At 40.0% G+C, this 20,530-nt stretch overlaps 1 protein-coding gene across 2 annotated transcripts in view; it reads right to left on the minus strand.

Moving 5' to 3' along the window:
- Nucleotides 1-18,789, minus strand: part of LOC102229345 (protein Dok-7) — a 35,588-nt gene extending 16,799 nt beyond the window's left edge. Inside the window, exons 1-9 of one of the 2 annotated variants that reach the window (XM_023346834.1) lie at nt 18,700-18,789; nt 18,531-18,576; nt 16,498-16,728; nt 13,886-14,086; nt 7,593-7,712; nt 5,024-5,122; nt 3,369-4,165; nt 1,466-1,514; nt 833-1,336 (exon numbers count right to left, since the gene is read on the minus strand). In XM_023346834.1, coding sequence (XP_023202602.1) covers nt 833-1,336; nt 1,466-1,514; nt 3,369-4,165; nt 5,024-5,122; nt 7,593-7,712; nt 13,886-14,086; nt 16,498-16,728; nt 18,531-18,576; nt 18,700-18,753 — 2,101 coding nt within the window. In that variant the 5' untranslated portion in view covers nt 18,754-18,789. The remainder of the gene's footprint in view (nt 1-832; nt 1,337-1,465; nt 1,515-3,368; nt 4,166-5,023; nt 5,123-7,592; nt 7,713-13,885; nt 14,087-16,497; nt 16,729-18,530; nt 18,577-18,699) is intronic. The other variant, XM_023346835.1, reaches the window with a different exon arrangement.
- Between the last annotated feature and the right edge of the window lie 1,741 nt (nt 18,790-20,530).

Raw genomic sequence — 20,530 nt, forward strand, 5'->3', positions numbered from 1 at the left:
TCTACTTTCACCTTGATAATTTGGAGACACATTAAAAGTGTCTCCATTTTTTGGAGACACTTTTTAAAGAAAGTGTTTAAATTTGAGCCAAAGTGGACTGATGGATGACACAAATGGTGGATATTTTAGCACCAACAAGGTGATTTCCAAAGACTCATAGATCAAATCTCAGTTCAGTCTTTCAGACCTGATTCTTCTCATCCTTTCATTTGACTTCCATCATTTTATAAGCACACGCAGCGCGATATGCTGTGGTGGTCAGATATAAGGACTGTGATGAAAATGAAAAGAAAAAGCATCTAACGTTCAAAGGAAAAACTGAAAGGTCTTCTGAAAATCTAAGTAACTATTAATCATAATCACCTTTTCAAAAAAGTCTGAGTATCATTTAGTGGTGGTCCAACATATTTGCACAGCACCAACATAAACTCAACATGTTTTAACTAAAGCACTTAAGAGGATAATTGATGCATATTTTGGTGTAGATCTTTGGTTGAATTGCACTTCATAATCTTGCATAAACTCTACAAAGTCAACAACCTTATTCATTAGATGTCATCTTAAAAGGAGTAGTTATTCATAAAATATGAAGAAAAAAAATGTACTAGAAGAATATGCAGCCAATATAAATAGTCTAATTCCTCAGTCTTTATTGTGTAGGTTCAGGTGAGCTTAGTTGAAAATGACAAAAGAGACAAACATCAACCGGTGCAAAGAGTAAAACCTTATTTGATTAAACAAAAGCTGGCAGGAAGAAGAAGAGGTGAAAAAAGGACGAAGAGAAGATTCACTTCAGAGGAGAGTCATAAAGGACACCGGGGGTCTTTCTTACCCTCACTTCCTGTCGAGTCATTTACATCTTCCGGCCGCCGCCGCTCATCAACGTCCCTGAGGAGTTCGTGAAGCAGCTCCTCATCAGCAGTTCTGTCACTGCCTTGGCTTTTCTTCAGGTACAGTCCAGTCGGGAAGCTCCGACAACCATGAATTGTCCTGCGGGGCATTTTAGCAGGCGCGACCTGCAGCGGAGGTTGGCAGAGCTCTCCTCGACACTTCAAACAGTTTTCATAAACGACAGCTCTTTTGTCCTGCTGGGAGCCCCACGGCGGCGCAGCCTGTGCCAAAATGAGCTCATTTGCCGGAGCGGGGCTCATCGACTCGTACAGGTTCGCCGTGTGCGGCTGGCCGCCTGCACTCAGGAAGCTGAGCAGATCAGATAAGAGGTCGGATATTTTTCTCTCTCCTCTCTTTGGCGGCAGAGACTCCTCACCCGGCTGCCCTCTTGGTGACTCGGTCATGCATCCAGTGGAGGCCCGGTACGTGTCCAGAGTATTCTTCACTGCAGTGGTGTGCATGATGGTGCACGGCTGATGGATTACTGAGTTTTCCCAGCATGCATTGATGCTTCTGTTCATGCAAGAAACAACACATGCACTATTTAAAAAGCTTTAAAGGGATTTGTTCTTACCTGGTAAGGTTGGTATTCCTGAAGAACCCATTTGGATGCAGGGGTTACCCTATGAAACAATGAAAATGTGACATTATAATGCATCTAGACTGTTTCCTTCATAGTTTGAGTGGCTTTAGAGTCAATCAGAGTGGCTGAATTTAGTTTATATCAGGTTGCACATATAAAATATTAAAAATTAGCTGCCAGTGTTGTGTTTTTGAAGTTTGCAGTTTCCCATCTTTCCAGCTTTCCTGTTGGCTTAAGATGACTTCCAGCAATTAATGCATTTGGTATAAAAGAAACTGTGAGCAGCTTAAATGCTTCTTTGTCCAAGCTTGGTAAAGAAGTTTAAATTTAACAGGACCACTCATCAAGCTCCTTGAAGAGCTTGATGAAGACAAGTGCTCAAATTTTAATCTATTTAAAAATATTTTTTTTCAAAAGAGTGAAGCTGATTGGAGAGTTTAAGAAAGCCCACCAGTTTCTTTGAGAAGCACTTTATATTTCATGTAAGAACATTAATTTTCAATGTATTGCTGAAAATTACTCATTCGATGGGTACAGTCATCTAATTATTTCTATACAGTCACCTTTTTAGGTTCAATTGTTCAATTGCTTGTTAGCAGAAATGGCAAACCGATCAATCACACAGCAGCAGATCAATGAATCGAGGCATCTAGACGCTGTAAAACAAAGCTGAAACGGAGCTTTAATCTGTCAATGAAAGAGATTTTAAGTGACTTTGAATTGCTGAGCTTGTCTCAATATTTCAGAAACTGCTGCTCCACTAGTATTTTGAGACACACCAGTCCCTGAGATTTGCATGAAATGGTCCAAAACAGGAAAAATAAAATCAGGTATCTGGCCGCTATGTGGATGAAAATGCCTTGCTGATGTCATAGGAGATTGGACAGAACGGTATGAGATGATAGAAAGGCAGGTGTAGCTCAAATAACGACCCTTTACAATCAAGGTTGCCAAGGTTACCAGCCTTAAATCAGGTAAAAGCATCAGACCACATATGATGCCACTCCTTGTCAGCCAACAACAGGAAGCTGAGGCTAAAAATAACTCACACTCAACAAAACTGGACAATATGAAAAAGATATTTTTCTGGCTCTATGAATCTTGATTTTATCTAAATAGGAGATTTTAATTTGTTGGATATTCAGCTAACAAGTGCAGCAATGAGGTTTTCATGACAATATGGACCATGACATCTAAGGAATGTCAACACATTTAATCTGTGCCACAAAGACTTAAGAGAGTCCAGAAGCCAAGAAAGGATCCTAACTAATCATCGGTACCTTACCAAGTAGCCGGTGCATCTTAAAAGGAACCCGCTATCAAAATTAGAGTCTGTTTTGATCAGGCAGTGAGCAAACTTACAAAATCAGCAAACAACCACATACATTACATATATAATTAAGGGAATATGTCACATTCATAATTTTCTGAGGTTTGATTTTAACCCACCCTGAAAACAAATTGTTAAAATACAAGCACTGAAAAAAATACGTACTAACAAAGAAGTTGATAAATGAGATGAATTACTGTATTTTCAGCCCCAAAACAATAATTATGAAGCAGGAATATACATCATCTGTGGTGACGGCATAATCAGACAAATCTGAAGAATGAAGACTACATTTAGTTTTAATCAAAAGCAAAGCCTTCACCTAAATGCTTCAAATGTAAAAGACGCACCAACAAAAGTAGAAAGAAAAGAGTGAGAGACTCGCTGGCGGACAGATGGGCCGTGGGTTTGTTAGTTGTTCTGCCACCAAAACGCAGCTTGAAACCACAGAGGTCAGTGTTACAGAAATCCCCAGAGCAGATGAGACGCTCGCTGCTGATAAAGCAAACACACAAGCTGAGGCTGCCTGACAAATCAAAAGGAGAAACGATCAGTTTCTCTTACCTTAAACCCACCACACACTGAGCAGATGGCCACTACAGTTTTGGAGGCAGAGAGGGAGCTGCAGGTAAGAGAGGACCCACTAGAGGGCAGCGCCTTTGTTTTCCTGCCGTCACTTGAAGGGCCCTGTGCGTGTGCAGGATCTGATTGTCCATCCGTCGCCTCTGACTGAACCTCAGCTGTTGTCGCTCCACCTGCGCCCCCCAAATCAGACTCTGTTGGGCAGTCTGAAGGAACAGGGTGGTCTTCAGTTGATTTAAAGGGCTCACAGTCTTTGTCGCCCCCACTCGCTTCATGCAACACTCTCCTGGGAGAGTCATAGAGGTACCCAAGAAGCGATGTTGGCACCTGGTACTCCTGTCCAGGAGCAGTGGGACAACTGCACGGGCTTAGCTCTAGAGCCAGCTGTGGGGGTAAACTGAACACGGAGCCAAAGTCCTCCCCTGGGGCGATGTCCAGGCTGCCTGTGTACGAGGAGAAGCTCCCGGAGTAGGACGACTGGCTGCCGGTGGCGATGCCGCTGTCTGAAGAGCTCTGACGGCCGATGTCCTGAAGCTGCCGGGGCGGCTTGGCCGAAGGTCGGCCCACGCCTCCCTGGCCGGCTGAAAGCTTCTCTACAGTCTGCAGAGGCACCTTAGCGCCAGCGTGGCAGACGCTTCCGGTGGCGTTTGAGGCGGGTTCGGTCCAAATGGCCAGCCTGCTGCTGATGCTGCAGTCTGACTGGCTGGTGTCGGACGTGTCGGAGGAGCCAGATATGCTGCGGTCGTCTCCCCCAGCACATGGGAAGTACGTGGATGAGACTGCCAAGAAAAAAATATATATATTACGTTTAACATTTCATAAAGCAAATTAAAGCACAATGATATCATCAATTGGTTAAACATAAGCATAACTAGTGCTGTCAGTGGACTAAAAAATCTGATTAATCAGATTTATCACCCTAGCTCTGTGATTAATCACTATGCTCAAGTTTGTAAGCTTGAAATGTAAAATTGCGCCTTTTCAAAACATTTTTTAACAGAAACTATCTACTGTCTCAAACCAAACATGTCTGAAGACTTTGTTTTCCAGATTTTCATATTCAGCACGTTTTGCTTCAAACATTAATTTAGAAATGTTAACTATAAACTGCTTGAGGTTTGGTGGAAGGATAATTCATCGTTGCAACATGTACATACTACCTTTGGTTTTGTCCAAACATCCGTCACTGTGGTTTTTTTTAAAGCGAAATTTGCCACTGGGTACAACAGTCTGATTCTCCTCGCTCATCCTTTGACTCGTGTTTGTGACTCTGCATTGCTGACCGCAGCACAAGACAGAGGAATGCGCAGGAGAGAGGTTTTTAGGTCAAAATATGTAATGCAGATGAATCTGCTTTATAAAATGTAAAACTTTTTAGATTATTTCCATTTGTTAATGATGACAGTCCTAAAAGTAATATTTACAGTGGAGACGTGAGCGTTTGATCAGCATTTTGGTTTAAGTTTCCATTCTTGACAGGCTAAAGCACAAGCGTCAAACACCAGTGTCCAGCTGAATGAAGTAACTAGATAGATAATTCAGCCATTTGATTCAACTGTGTTGGACAAGGGACACATCAAAAAGTTGCAGGACACTGGAGGACTGGACTTTGACAGCCCTGGCTTGGAGGATCCCACCTGTGCTGCTCTCACTAGACAGCATGCTCAGTCGCTTCTCCAGCTCCTGAGTTTCCAGGTTCAGCTTCTCCTCTGAATTGGTTTGGCCTGAATTTAGTTCTGCAAAAAAACGAAAAAAAAATCTTTAAAATTATGAACAAAAAACAAATCTTCAGGATAGATATAGGAGAAAGGTGTGATGTATGCTTAAACAGTGAGAATCCCAAAGCTTTGGCTGGGCCTGGAAAAAGGGGTCTAGCATTGCAATGTTTGTGCACCAGTACAGGGTTTATTTATAGCACTGCCACGTGGCTCTTCTGGCATGCTTTCTACTGCTGCTGCTGGTAAGATTCTTGGAGCCGAGCAAGGATCTAATGTACCTCGAATAGCCAAGGTCAACTCTGGCGCTGAATTGATTCAAAGGTCTGATTCCTGTTTGATATTTCCAATCCTGAGCAACGTTTTTAGTAAATGTTAGATTGTGTTTCGCTAAAAAGAAAATGTTTTACTTCGCGTGAAATTCCTTAATCTTACAAAAAGGCACAAAGAGACTAAACATTTCCCCTACTATGTTAGAGCGGGAGCTTCATTAAAAGCCTAGAATGAGGCGCTTGAGAAATTTTCATACAATGTATAAATCCGCGTCTGTGGTTTGGAAAGTTGTGACGTGCAGCGCTGCTCGTTAGTGTTGATTCTCATTTAAGCAACGATCGTATTGATCCATGTATCAACATCAAAACAGCAACAAATAAATGTGCCAAACAATGCAATGTGACCTGCAATAATCATCTTTGCTCCAACTGTACAAGAAAACATAAGTTTTGTTTTGCCAAAACACAGGACGGTTTGAGAGGAAGATCTCCATTTTGGGATGAAAAAACACACACACAAGTGTGATGTTTTAACTAAATATGTGATTTAGCTAGGAGGCTTCCCTGGATTTTATTTAAGAGTAAATAAGTAAAGCTGGCTGAACACATAGATGCTGCAGTTTTAAGACTTTTTAAAGACCTTTTCAGAACATTGTGTTTTTTCCTTTCCACTCATTTCCATGGGCCAGAATAGGACACACATTCACACCTAAGCGCAATTCTAGAAAGACCAAGTAAATTTATCACAGTCATGTTTTTGGACTATGAAATTAAGTATTTTTGCAAAGACTTTTAATAAGAGCTACTCTGTTTAAAAAATTTGACATTTTCTTTCAAAGCTCATGTTAAACAAACTTTGAAAATGTTCCTGTGTCTACAGGTACGACAAATAGAATGAAAGTTTAATAAAGGAATCCAGAATGACGTGCAAATTACAAAACATGCCAAAAAAGTCACTGCTATTTGTCTTTAAGATAACCTGCTTTTACATCTCTAATTAATATTTCAAACTTAAAAAAATTAAGAATGCAGATCAGAAAGCTAATAGAGTTTATGATATAGGGGCCGGAGCAACATAATAGCTCAGAGCGACAAGCGAACCCAGCGTCATTACAGCAGTTAATCAAAACTGTCAGCCAACCTGCAGGACGATACGGCGAACCAAAAGTGAAAACAAGAAGCTTAACTGTTCACCACAGAGAAGATTTATGATGGTAGAACCTTAAAAAGTGACAAAAACATCAGCAGGGAGAGTTGAGCGCTGGTTGACTGATCAGTCAAGGCAGCAGAGGAATCCTGAGGATGAGGTTACACACATGCTCAGAGTGATTAGGAGGCTTTGGCTTCTCTGCTTGTGTGAACTGTGACTTTGACCCCTAAGGCCCCTCTCCAACATCCTCCCTGCTATTTATTGCTCTTCGCACTCTAATAATAGGAAAATTGGCTCAACCTGTGATTGGTCGGCGAGATGAGTGAAAACTGGGACATGCACAAACCTCTGCAGGTAGCACTGTGGGAAATAGAAGATAGCACAGGTCCTTACAGGACAGAGGTCATCAGTGTTCTGCACTCAGTAGGTGTATAATAAAAGTATGTACACTTCCGACTGACTCAATTTCACATATCAAAGTTTTTAAATAAAAAACAAATGTGGTTGCAAACCATTGTCTACTAATTAAAGCAGAAATATATCTTTTTAAATCTTGTTTGACCTCATAGGTCTCGGTTATCTGTTTCCAACTCCTGATAAAACAAAAATAATTGTTATTCAAGTTGGCAATTAACAGAAGTGACTTTTTGTTCTTAGTTCAGTGTTGGTTCCCCTTGTATCTGCAGAGAAGCTGGAAGAAAATCTTTGTCCGTGTGTTACATTTCAGGTGGACCAAGGAATTTCTATTCCCTTCAAAACACCTTAAGTCAGATGTTGTCTTAATTACTGACTGATTCACAGGATTATCAAATTGGATAAAAGGCATCTTAGTCAAGGATTCTTGAATCCACCAACTTATTTTGCATAAATTGTTTCACTCCAGGTGAGCAACACGGCAGCTTGGATTGATCTTTGCATGAAACGCAGCAGACGAGTATCAGGCTTTGCTTAAGTTGCCTCTTTTTTTGTACTCTTGTTCTGGAATCTAAAAGCTCCCTGTGTTATTTATTGCCGCTTTTTTTCTCATGTCTTTTTGAGCTTAGGAGGGAAAACGTTTTGCAGTACTTGCCTGGCAAAACGGGCCGCAGTCCGAACGGACCTCTGCTGGGGCAGATGCCTCTGACGATGCAGTCGAACAGAAAGCTGATCTGCTCGCCCTCTGCAGCTGCCAGAAGAAAAACACCAGCCCCTGTAGGAAGTGGACGTCATCAGTCTAAGTTTTTTTTTTTAATAACATCAATTGGCTAATAAACCATGCTAATATCTCCATGAGCTTTAAAAACAGTAAGACTTATGGGCAAAAATGTAAAGATCACACAGTTGGTCAAATGTCCACCATAACATAAAAGTAGGTGAAGTCAAACATAGCAAGTGTCACGATCTTCAGGACTTCAGTCATTTCTTCAGTTTTAAGATTCCTTGTTCTTAACATTTGTTTTTCAAATGTATTTTCAGCTCTTAGTGGCAATCTTTAGTGAAAAACTGTCTTTACTATATTTGTTTCTTCTGTGTTCTCTGGTCTTGAGTTTTGTTTGAATCTTGGTCATGTCTAACGTTGGGCTGAGTCTCTGGTTTGTTCACGTTCCTGTAATTGTTTCCCAGGTTCCCATGCATTCTGTCAAATATTTCTTTCATTGCCTGAGATCTACTGCAGTTACTTGCTTTCATCACAGCTGCACCCAGTTTCTAACCAGACTTCTCGTTCAGTAATCACTTCTCCAGGTTAAATATATTTTGGTGTTAGTTCAGATCCTATCGTTTCCTCCTGCATGTCCTCTGGTCCTCGTTATTCTTCCTGACTTTTGATTTTCATGAGCTTTTAGTTTTTCTGATTTTGTTAAAGTAAGTAGTTTATTTTTTTAGCCTCCTGCCTCCTTTGCGCTTTAGGTCCTGCTCTACACTATTCTATAACAACAAGAGGATTTCTCGCATCAGATAGTCTTGGTAAAAACAAAAACACACCCATTGCCATCTTTATCAGGGTTTAAAGTTATTAAAATCCTTCCCAAATTTCAGCTAAGACCTTTATGAGACACTACTAAATGTTGAAGATGTTTAAAAAAATGTTTTAAATCAATAGTTTATACTTTCCAAATAATCCAGAGGCAAATCGTACACCGTGACTCCAGCTAATCAGTCCATTTCACACACACAGATGATCTAAAGAGGAGTAATAAACCTCAAAGCTGACATAAGTTTCACTGCTAACTTGTCACTAAAAGCTCTGAGGTGACAATCCTTACGCTCAGCACGTCACTGTTAAATTTAACATCAGACCAATGCAGCAGGTTGAGACTAAAACGTCCGTCTTTCAGCTCGGAGCCTCAAAGAAAACAAAAACCATCGTGAGGTCAAAGGTCTCCGACATCTCTGACTGTACAGCTGCCGGGTTTACTTCAAGACACAAACAATAAAAAAGGTCACTCCATTCCTCAAGACCACCCTTGTAAATCGTATTTCCAATGCCGCCGAGGTCAAAGGTCAGCAGTGAAGTCTGCTCGAATGTCTGCACCGGTTGAAACTGAGAATCTGCAGGCTGCTCGCTGTTATGTTATCTAATCAAGACATGTCTCTTCCAGCGAACTAGCTATTTATGAAATTTGAAACCTGCGACTGTACACCCACAAGTCGAACTTTTATTAGCAGACAAAGAATCATCAGGTGCACTGCCAAAAGCTAGAGTGCAAAATAACCACAAAGCACAGGTGGCAGAGTTTATTTGGCTTGCGTTATTCAGAGTAAAAACAAACAAAATAAAAACTCAAGTGGACCCTTCTGGTTTCTGCTTCAACAAGTGACAAAACACCATCTCTATAAAAAGCAGCAGAACTGATTAAACTGGTTCAGGAGGTAGGAGGTGTGAGCTTGCCTGGATCTTCACAGGCAGTCAAGAGCCAAGAGATTCTGTTAACAGCAGGAAAGTACATGGTTCTTAGCTCTTTCTTAAAAATCTGAAAAGAGTGCCGCGCCTTTGCGTTCAGCCTGCTGAGGTTCACTTGTTGGTGTAAGTCAACATCAGCTTTTTTTTTTTTTTTGCCCACTCGTTTTTGTAAACCTCACAAATCCTGTAACAGAATCTCAATTGGATTTACGAAGATGAAGGCTTTTATTTCTCCATTTCAATCTATGAATATCTTTCTAAGCCATTCTTTTGTAGTTCTGGCTGAATGTTTAGGGTTGTTGTGCATATGGAGGGACTCTGTCTGTCCTTCAGAGTTGGGCATCTTGCCTGGTTTTGATTAAAGCTCTCCTTGCTCAGTGGGTCAGTTTAAATGCAGAGCCATGTCTTGGTAAGTTTGCATGTGCATCATTCTCTTCTCATGTACAATAGGATTAAAGAGATTCATAGTGATTTTATTTTTACTTCTGAATTCAGAATGATAAGATTGTTATACAAATATAAAATTTAACATGAGCTTTGCTGAGTCCTTAGTAAAAAAATGTGAGGCAGTGAGTGTGATCCCAGCATTCCCTCTGCTACAGGTTGAAGTGTTCTTGGACAGGAGACTAAACCTGAAGCTGCTGAAGAAACTGGGAGTTTAAAAGCACTTCCAGTGTGGTCCATTTATCATTTAGCAAACAAAGCTAGTGAACTGGTAAAAGATTAAACCAGTATATGTCCCTCAAAGCGTCTAACAATGCTGCTGAGGTCACAGATGTGCTTTAGAGAATTCAAGTTCTTCTCAGCACTATTATTATCTACAGTCACATTTTAGAGGTGCTGGATGATGTCCGAAAAGCTCTCAGAACCATATTAGTTCAAATTAAACTATCCAGTCCAATATATGTTCATAATTTATTCATTTCTTAAATGATATTATGCATCTTCTCTAGCATCTCCTCAGACCTCATTAGGCCTAATTGAAATGATTCTGCAACATGACTTCATTTCTTCTGATCATCTGAGACCCGGTGTGGGTTTGGAGCTACTCTCACAGCAAAACTGATCAATCTGGAAATTTTCATAAATGTGACCATACACCCGTTTCTGCAATATGCACAGGCTGATATGATTTATGGAAATTCATCCATCCATCCATCCATTTTCTGTTTACCCTTTGTCCCTAATGGGGTCGGGAGGGCTGCCGGTGCCTATCTCCAGCTACGTTCCGGGCGAGAGGCGGGGTTCACCCTGGACAGGTCGCCAGTCTGTCGCAGGGCAACACAGAGACATACAGGACAAACAACCATGCACACACACACTCACACCTAGGGAGAATTTAGAGAAACCAATTAACCTGACAGTCATGTTTTTGGACTGTGGGAGGAAGCCGGAGTACCCGGAGAGAACCCACGCATGCACAGGGAGAACATGCAAACTCCATGCAGAAAGACCCCGGCCGGGAATCGAACCCAGGACCTTCTTGCTGCAAGGCAACAGTGCTACCAACTGTGCCACTGTGCAGCCCATTTATGAAAATTGTCCCAGAGATAACGTGGAAACGAAACAAAATAGTTCTACTATTTTGTTTCGCACCACAAAGCAAACAATGTGCCAAAGAGATGCAGGCAGCAGCTTGCAGAATACACAGAGTATACTTTTATTGCTAATTATTAATGATGATAATTACCGATGTTAATCTAGCACACTGTTCACCGAGTTGGGTTTTTTTTAAGCTGTGTTTATCATCTGCTTTGCTGGAAAATTGCATTTGAGTTCTTGTGTGAATTCCTTACATAGATAAATGTCTTGAACATAATAAAATAATTCTGATGAGACCTAGGAAAGTTAATTTAGAGCAAAAACATTAAGTGAGCTTGAAGACGTGTTTGAGGCAAATGTAATTCACAGAGCTGAAAAAAGTCTGCGGTATATTTCCAGATGTAATATAATAAATTATTCATAAAAATAATTCTCACTTCATCCATTTTAAATCAATCACTTGCATTATTTGGAAAGTAACCAGGCAGTCAAAGATTATTCTCATTACTTATTAATGTGTTGACCTTTTAAGATTAAATATATCAGCTTACGGCAGTAAAAATGCTGAACATTGTTGTCTAAGATTGGAGATAAAATCTAACTTATGAAAGTGAAGCTTACGGTAATTTGGGAAATTAAACTGCTCTGATCTAAATGTGCATTTAATAGTACATTGATACAAAACTTGAGGGCAAGTGAAAAATTATTAACCTGAATCTTTTGCTGCTTTCATTAGCCATCTGTCATTGCGGCACCAAGCTAAACACCCACTGTTAGCAGAAAACACTGAGCAGAACCTTAAGAGGTTCTGGGAGTGCGGCTCATGTTTCCCACAAAGGAGCAGCCCTGAGAGAGGACACACACACACACACACACACACACACACACACACACACACACACACACACACACACACACACACACACAGACAACAGCTTAGTGAGCTGCCAAAAGAAGAAGCTTCAGCTACACTCGTCCCTGAGCTGCTGCGGATAAACTGTACTCAGAGATTACATTACCAGGTTGTACTTGTTGTTTTGTAAGTGAAAGTAAAAGCCTGGTGGTTTGATGTCCTGTATGTGGATCTGTTGCTGGAAAGTTTCACCATTCTCATTATATTCACTTTTTTTAAATGTAGGAAATGATGCTCCTACATTAGATTGCTTCATAAATGAAAATGTCTAATGTTGCCATATATTTCCTCACTCCCAATCCTAACTGCTTTAAGTCAATTCTTTGCTTTGCAGAACTACGAAGTTAAATTTGCCAAAAATCAAACATCTTCGTGTTTGAATTGTTTGGATTTATCCATCCAGCTGAGCCGAGACTCTCTCATCTCAAGCCACCTTCTTCATCCTCTGAGCTTGTTGAGCCCGAGGCACTGAAGCCTCATATGCACCACGGATGAAGTACTGCAGTGCAATACCTTACCTGGCACCTCTAAAGCATCATGCTGCAGGGCAAACCTGACCATACAACATAGTTAGAGTTTGTTCCAGCCTCTTTTAGGGAGATTTAAAGTACAGGTAATCATCAAGTTTCCCCCAGAAAACCTGCTAAGCCCAGTGGTTGGGCGCTCAGCAGTCATTCATCCAGCGGTCCGTCATCTTCTTGAGTTAAAAAATGTTTAAAGTTGACAGGAAATTTGAAAATATCACTTGATAATTATGTGTTATTGAAAGATTGGAATATTAATACCTGAATACCAACTATAAAGTCTTAAAAATGCAAACATTTTAAAAAGACTTTAAAAAATAAGCAATGCTTAACCTGGTGGTCCGCCAGGCTTATAATACACTGGGGGAAACCCTGAATCGTGCATTTTGAATCATTTTGAAACATTTTTCTCCATATTTGGAGAACAAGGCATTGGTTTGCATATTAAAATTGATTTCTCAACAAGGAAAAAGATCTTCCTAGTCAGAAGATTTTGAATAGATGTGTAGTTTGTAAAATAAAAGTTTGGAGAGAGAACTCTTTTACTTTCCCCAAAGATTCTTCACAGACTAAAAGGTCATTGATGCTCCCCGTATGCAGGCCGAAAGCTCTAATATCTTAAAATTTTAGTTCTTCACTTAAAATACCTAAATAATTAAACAATAATACAATCAATGTTTGGAATAATGAGGCTTAAGTTGTTCTGAATGTCAGTTAAGAGAAACATAGAGGAGTCGCTGCAATGAGCTCGCACTTCTACACACAGAGCTGCACATCATATTGTGGTAATCAATGAAAAATGACAAATAAAATCTAACTAACAAATAAAATACTTTCTGAACTTTGAATTGAAGGTCAAACCGTGGAGAAAAAATAAACAACAAAAAATGGGACATGAAAACAAAAGTTATCAACGTAGATTTCTCAAACTAAAAGCTACAAAACAAACAATTTAAAAATGTCTTCTTGGGGAGAAATCTGTGGAAGTACTCTTAAAAAATCTAATTAACAATAAAATCCATCTGAAGGCTGTCTTGGTTAATGAGTCTGCCTGAGAGAGACCAGATGGACAAGAAGAAGAAGAAGAAGAAAAAGAGAGTCCGAAGCCAAAAATCCTCCATCTTGACATTAAAGTTCAAAGAACTCAGATTTGACAAGGAGTGAGAAACATCTGATTAAACTTTATATTTTATATCCTTATCCACATGGTTTTAATAACCAAATCATAAAAAGCAGAGCAAATGCTTTGTTGTGTTCCTTCAATCATTTCTCAACGCTGGATGAATTGTACTTCACACGACTAATAGCAGAAAAAATCCCCAACTTGAAGCTAATACTTCAACAGGAAACTTTGGAAAAAAATGTTTGACACATCATCTGTGAAATAACGAGAGAATGTTTGCATTATTAAGATTGTAGCATCAAAGGCTTCTTTAAGTGCCGAGTTGTATGGAAGCGATTTGCAGACAGAAAGCTGGAGCGTCATGACTAAATCTACTTACAGTATCCACATCTTGTTCCCCCTTCAAACACGAATCCATTCGGCACCGGTCCATATCTGCGCAGGTCCGGCAGGTTCCAGTGGCCGATGATGACGGGAGGAAAGTCCCGGACGAGGGCCAGAAGGTTGTTGCACAGGTGAAGAGTGGCAGGTCCGCCCTCCAGCTTGGTCCCTGGTAAAACCCCAACGCTGAATCTGTGAACTGAGCAGACGGAGCAGCAACAGATGCAAAACTTTAATCCACTGTCCAACCTCTGGATGTGAATAATGTGCGCAAGAAAATCAGAGGAAAAAATGTAAAGTATCGTATTTTCAGACCTATAGAGCACACCTCACTATAAGCAGCACCCACAAAGTTAAAAAAAACAAAAACTGGAAACATACATAAATAAGCCACACAGGGCTATAAGCCGCTGGTATCTCCGCCGCTCTCGGTTTTCCACAAGGGCGTCCTGAATACATCTGCTATTTAGGTCTCCAACACCGAACCATGGATTCGTTCACGTTTACATGCAGCGGCTATCGATCTGTGCTGCCAGATCGATAAATGATTAATCAAAAATGATTAAATTACAGACCCTTCCTCAAGATTCTTTTTATGTCAAAGGGTTTTGAAAAGGTAGTGACTAAACAGCTCGTTTCCTTTTCTTTTTCTTTTTTTGAGAAATGGGAGCCGTTTAACAAATTTTAGCCTGGCTTTTACAAACGTCACTCCACAAAAACTGCTTTACTTGAAATTTCTAGTTATATTTTGGGTTCTCCTGGACCTTCCACCACCTTTGACCCTGTTGATCAAAGTGCTTTTGGATGTAGTTGGTTTATCAAATATTTTAAAGCTGTTTCCAGTTTTAAAACCTTTTCAAATGAATTTTAAAACATCAGTCTTCACTTTTAGAGCCCTGTTGAGGTCATGCGGTCTGAAACCAGAGGGGATAAATCCTCCAGAGTCGTTTTAACTAGTCTGAGTTTCTATAATGTTAGATATCTGCCGGCTTATCGACTCTGTTCTTGTTTATGTTTCATTTGAACTAATTTTAAGCCCATTCTTACCGTAAGTCACTTTGTTAGATTTGAAAGTTGCTGTCGAAATAAAGTTTACTTACTTAAAATAAGCAACAATCATAATCTGACAAACACCAAAACTCAGACATAAAAAACTGTGACGTAATTTCTCTCTGCCATTGTTTGCAAAGTTGTTTCCAACAGGACTGTCATCAGAGACATATTTACAATTCAGCTGCCAACTGATGAACAGTTCAATGCTATTATTAGTTTCTATGTAGGTTATATAATAGCTCCACAGGGTTACACGGCAGTGAGTCTCACTGCAATGCCAAAAATGCTTCTTGTACAAAGACAAGTTGTCAGAAGTTGTATAATAGATGGTCTGAATACAAGAATTTCAAGTTACAAATCACCATAATGGAAACATTCACTTGTACTGCATTCAGTTTAGTATTATTATTTGATATTAAGTTTAATCAGAAGACTCTAGGGTGTCTTAAATGTCACACTTAAGTGTGACTGTTCACTGGTTAAAAAAAAATTATGACGTACTCCTTTAAATACAGACAATTCACTTCATTATTCGTCTATTATTTCTGCTCAATACTGGTTCAGTTGTTCAATTATCTGATTCTAATTTCAAGTTTTATAATCCTCTAAAATAGGCCTTTCTGATCATTTGTGAAGTTAAACAAATATGCCAACATGAGCCCAACGTGAATTTAGCTTCATGTAGCTCCTCTACAAAATAAACTCAGAAGAAACCAAATAAGTTGCTTAATTTGACAAAGTATTTAAAACATTTTTTCATAGCATGGCACCCTCTGCACATAGCTGAATTACTCTCCTGAAAAAATGTCAAGCTGATTCTAAAAATACTACAGAACCCGGTCAGTGACTGTACCTGCTCTTCCTTCATTAATAAAAAATAAATAAATAAACAACCAAATCTTCAGCAAGTTGCCACTTTTTACTTGTTTCTTTTGATTGAAGTGAGCCAAGGCTTTAAAGGAGACATTAAAACAGAAGTGCAAACAAAACGGTGATTTGTGTGCATCATTACACCCCTAGTTCTTATTTAAGTCTTTTAATATTTCTAAATTCTGAACCGCAAAGTTAAAATGAGTAGAAACTCGCCAATCAAAGAGACGGAGCTCAGAATCTGACAATTTCCCTATGATTAGGTCTTAGTGGCAGGTCAGCAGGTCCGACACCAAAAAATTGCAAAGTTTTATTCAAATATGTCAAACGAATAAAATATAAGAACTGCCATCATATTCGGTCTATAACTACAAAAGCAAACATTAGATCCTCTGACTCAGTTATTTTAAAAACAATTAAAATCAGACAAACATGAGGGAGACGTGCTGAAGATTACATGGGGATGTTCCTGCATTTTCTCATTTTTTGTTCTAGTATTTACAACAACAAAAAAAAAGAACTGGGTATTAGACGGGAAAATCCTTATTGGTTCAAATCAGATTGCGTGCTTACAAATGTATAAGTTTCCTTGTTTGGTAATATGAAACTGAAGCTCCCAACGTTCTGGGATTTTATTACAGAGAAATCTGTAATTTTCTAAATGTTTTGAAGTCCGTTGGTCCTCACCCTCTCCAAGGCCGTAGCGCAGGCGGAGCTCCCACGCCTGCAGGGCCTCCCTGCTGTCGAAGCCCAGCAGCGCGACCTGGTTCAGGCAGAGGATGGCCAGAGTAAAAGCCGCACCTTCATACCACTGTCCAGGTTCCAGGCCACAGATCTCCTCCAAGGTGAAACTCGCCCTCTCTCTGTTGCTCTGGAGTTTGTCTGATTTGTCTTTAAAAACCACTAAAACGAGGCAATCTGGAGTGGCGAGACAAAGAGTTTCACACAGGATGAGGTACAAATAAATAAATAAATACTGGAGGTTAGAGGTACACACGTCTAAATTAACTTATTTAGATTCCTAAAAGTTACTTGTTTTAGTTAAATACAGTTGAAACAAGATTTACATGCACTAAGTAAAAAAATAACACTGTTTGACATTAAAACAGAAAGCTTTTCTTGTTTTCAGGTAAAATTATTTAATATATTTATATTCATATTCATGAAATACTAAAATAATGAGAGAAATAATCTCTTATTACAAATATGACATATTTCCCTGTTTTAGAGGCTGATGCTTGGATACTGGATTTGATTTGAGCAGAAAAACAACACTTATGGACACAGAAAGAGCAGACTTGTTTATCCACATACTGATGGCATTTTTATCAAATTATTGATGAGAAGTATTTATAATTCAAGACGTTTTCTTTCCTCAAACACAACATATGTTTTTATTTCTACTTTGACTCCATATTCTGACCGACAGTAGCCGCTGGTGTGTCCTCCAGTCTGTTGACACCTTTCAAGAACAACTCGGTGTCAACTGACAAAACAGCAGCGTGTCCGCATTTTACTGTCCTTCGCGTACACACACACACACACACGCCCCCACACACGCAAATACACACTTAGAAAGACAAGGCATTAGTGCAGACAGCTGTAACAACACTGACATCAAAGATCTGAGGAGGAGCACCACTCAACCTGTGCAGCATGTTAAGCTGTGCAGCCCTACATACCTTCCACACACACACACACACACACACGCATACACACCAAACACACACTTCACTGAGACGTCCCACATGACACCCAAAGAGCTTTAATCTGCACAGGAATCAAATTAAACTACTTTGTTTCATTGCAGACCTTGTTACATTTTAAAAGTTTAAGAGACAGGTAAATGTACATTGTATTAAGCATTGAGCTGAGCAGTAATGCAGCAACAATCCTGCAATGAGAAATGTTGAGAAATTGTTTAAAAATGTTGACAAGTTTCACATATGTCAACCTCGTATATATCATTAGATTTTTTTGATTGAGATTTAGAATTTTTCCATCAATGCGCTGTCTGTATCCACTTATGGTTGCAGGATTTTAGGCAACTAATAAACCTGCAAGAACAATTTATGGAAACCAAATAACCTGTACAGAACCCAAGCATGGACGGGAAGAACATTCAAACTGTGCAGAAATATCCCCAGATCAGGATTTTAACCAGGGACCTTCTTTCTCCAAGTCAACATATATCATAATTGTGAGACTATAAAGACCCCTGTTTATTTTTCTAACGCAAAAAAAGCCAAATGAGCACAGCCTTAAAAGGGGAAGCTTTAAAAAAAAATTCAGCTAATTTAGCATAATTCAGTTCAGCACAAATTCACAACAAATTTAACTTTGAGGCACGTAGATATATAAAGATATATTGAAGTATAGTCTGAGAACGTCTCATGCTGTAATTTTGACAATAAATTGACATTTGTTGTGTTTGATGAATACAAACAGATTGATTTGATTTTCTTAATTTTTATACGCCAAACCATCATCCTTCCACCGCCGTCAAGTGTTTTATGTTTTCTGCATAACAAATATTAGACAGATGTGACATTATCAAAACTTACAGGCTCACGCTATTAACGTGTAAAGAAGCTACACATGCCCGTAAACTACGGCTCAAGTCCAAGTGACTATTTTTCTCCAAAGTGGCGCTAATAAACTTGCGCACAGATGTGAAAAGCACTCCAAAGCGCGCAGTAAACACATCAGTGGTTTCTTACCTGCTACAGGCGACGGCTTACGAAACACGAGCCACCTAGTCCTCCACTGTAAAAGAAAAACAACAAGTTTTACACAAGCGTGTTTGCGGAAGTTATTGATATTTTTTTCTCCCTGGAGCGAATAAAGACAAAAAAATAAATAAATAAAAAGAAAAAAAAAACTGAGCACCTTTTTCCCCTCTCTGAGTCTGGCGTATCCCTCCACGACAACAGATTCCGTCATCTTCAGTCATGGTTCCTGACAGCTGCAGAGTCGCTGCCTGAATGAAGGGCCACTTTCAAAATAGCTGCGCTGGTCGCTATGCCCCCTCCCCTCCACCCACAGCAAGGAGGGCATGTAGAGGAGGGGAGGAAATGCCATGACCGGGGCCTGGTGTCTGTCCGTCCGTCCTTCAGCGCTCCAGCAGCCGGTGTTAAACTCCTGGCTGCCACCTGGACTGGGCTGAGCCACCTGCTGCTGCTGGGAGCACTGGTGGAGACAAGCTACCACATAATTCACAAATAGCTTAGTGCTTTCAGTCCCATTCACATTAAAATGTTGTCAGAATGCAATCAGAAGATTTGACGTATTTTATTTGGACTTTTAAGTGACAGTCAAGACAACGCTAGTGGATGCTACTTCCGGCTAACGGTGTCCTGTTTTGGCTGTTTGTCCTGCTGAAAGAAGAAGCGCAGAGCCAGCCAGCCTCAAGGCGATGGGGTTCTCTTCTGAACGAGGTCTTCTTCATGTTAGAAGGCTGTTGGTGAACCGGTTCCCGGAACAGCTTTGAAGAAGAGACACTGATGTTGTGAGAGGTGATGGGTTTATTACTAAATAACCTACAGGAAAACCAAGATGTGACCTGGAAACCACCTGAACACGTTTCCCATGGTCTTTATGCTTGTCCAGACAGAGGGGACTTGACTAGCTTGTTTTCCAGGACTGCACTGCATTCTTCTCTCCTTAAGATTTCAGACAATTTCAAGAATTTTAATTGGCTTGGGGCCTGCAGAGGAGGAGCTGTCCACGCAGGACCCACCAGTGGGTTCTGTGGTGACCAGATGTCATGTCGTCTTCTGTTGGTCTTTTCAGGGCCACAGACTGTTCCACAGTGGAGTCTAAATATAATGTCAAAGACCTGCAGTTGAATGTAGCCATAAAGTTTAAATCATGAATTACAATTAATTTCTCCTCTTCCATAAAGCCCAGATTTATGAAGTGCATAAATAATAGCTGTCCTGTTTTTAGCTGTCAATCTCTGCGGTTCTTGCAGATTTACCGCACCTGGTGGATGTTTTTCTGAGTGATGCTCTCCTTGCTCATAATGCTCATGTGGAGCACTATGTCTGCTAGAGAAGATATTTATACACCGGAATATTCTTTTTTTAACCTAACCCAACATTATCTTCTCCACAACTTCTTCCCTGGTCTGTCACACACACTGCTATGTGTTTGACTTGATTTAATCTCTGTTTTTTTGTTACCTCAGTGTAATCTGCTCCAGTCCATCAGGGGGAAAAGAAGAGGTGGAAAAGGGGCAGAGCAAGGACATGAAGACCTGCAGATTGGTTCGTACCAAAACATAGCATCACGAGGAGGAGAAGTGGGATTTTCTTATGTCATAGGTTCAGTTCAGTTTGTGTGTGTTCTCCCCTTTTTGTGTTTGTGTGGGCTGATCAGCCAGTGTTCAAGTTTCCCATTTGTCTTATTTAGGTAAATCTGTTTGTTTTTGTTCTTCTTGTCAGTTTGAGTAAAAGAGGTCAGCTCCTTTGACCTCTTTTATGAACCCAATATTGTCACTTTCTATTATTTACCTAGGTTTGTGTCTTGGGTTTTTTGGACGTAAACTTATCTGTCCATCGCAATTCCATTGGGATGAGTTTAAATCCCGGTTTTTAAAAACACGACTTTCACCCCCTGTTGACGGTTTCTTCAAAGATTCTTACATTTTAAGTTGATCGAAATGTTTTCACAGGTTCAACAAGAAAATGGGAGAAAATTCAACTTCAACTTTTAAAAT

This window comes from Xiphophorus maculatus, chromosome 14 (genome assembly GCF_002775205.1).
Source record: "Xiphophorus maculatus strain JP 163 A chromosome 14, X_maculatus-5.0-male, whole genome shotgun sequence".
NCBI lineage: Eukaryota > Metazoa > Chordata > Actinopteri > Cyprinodontiformes > Poeciliidae > Xiphophorus > Xiphophorus maculatus.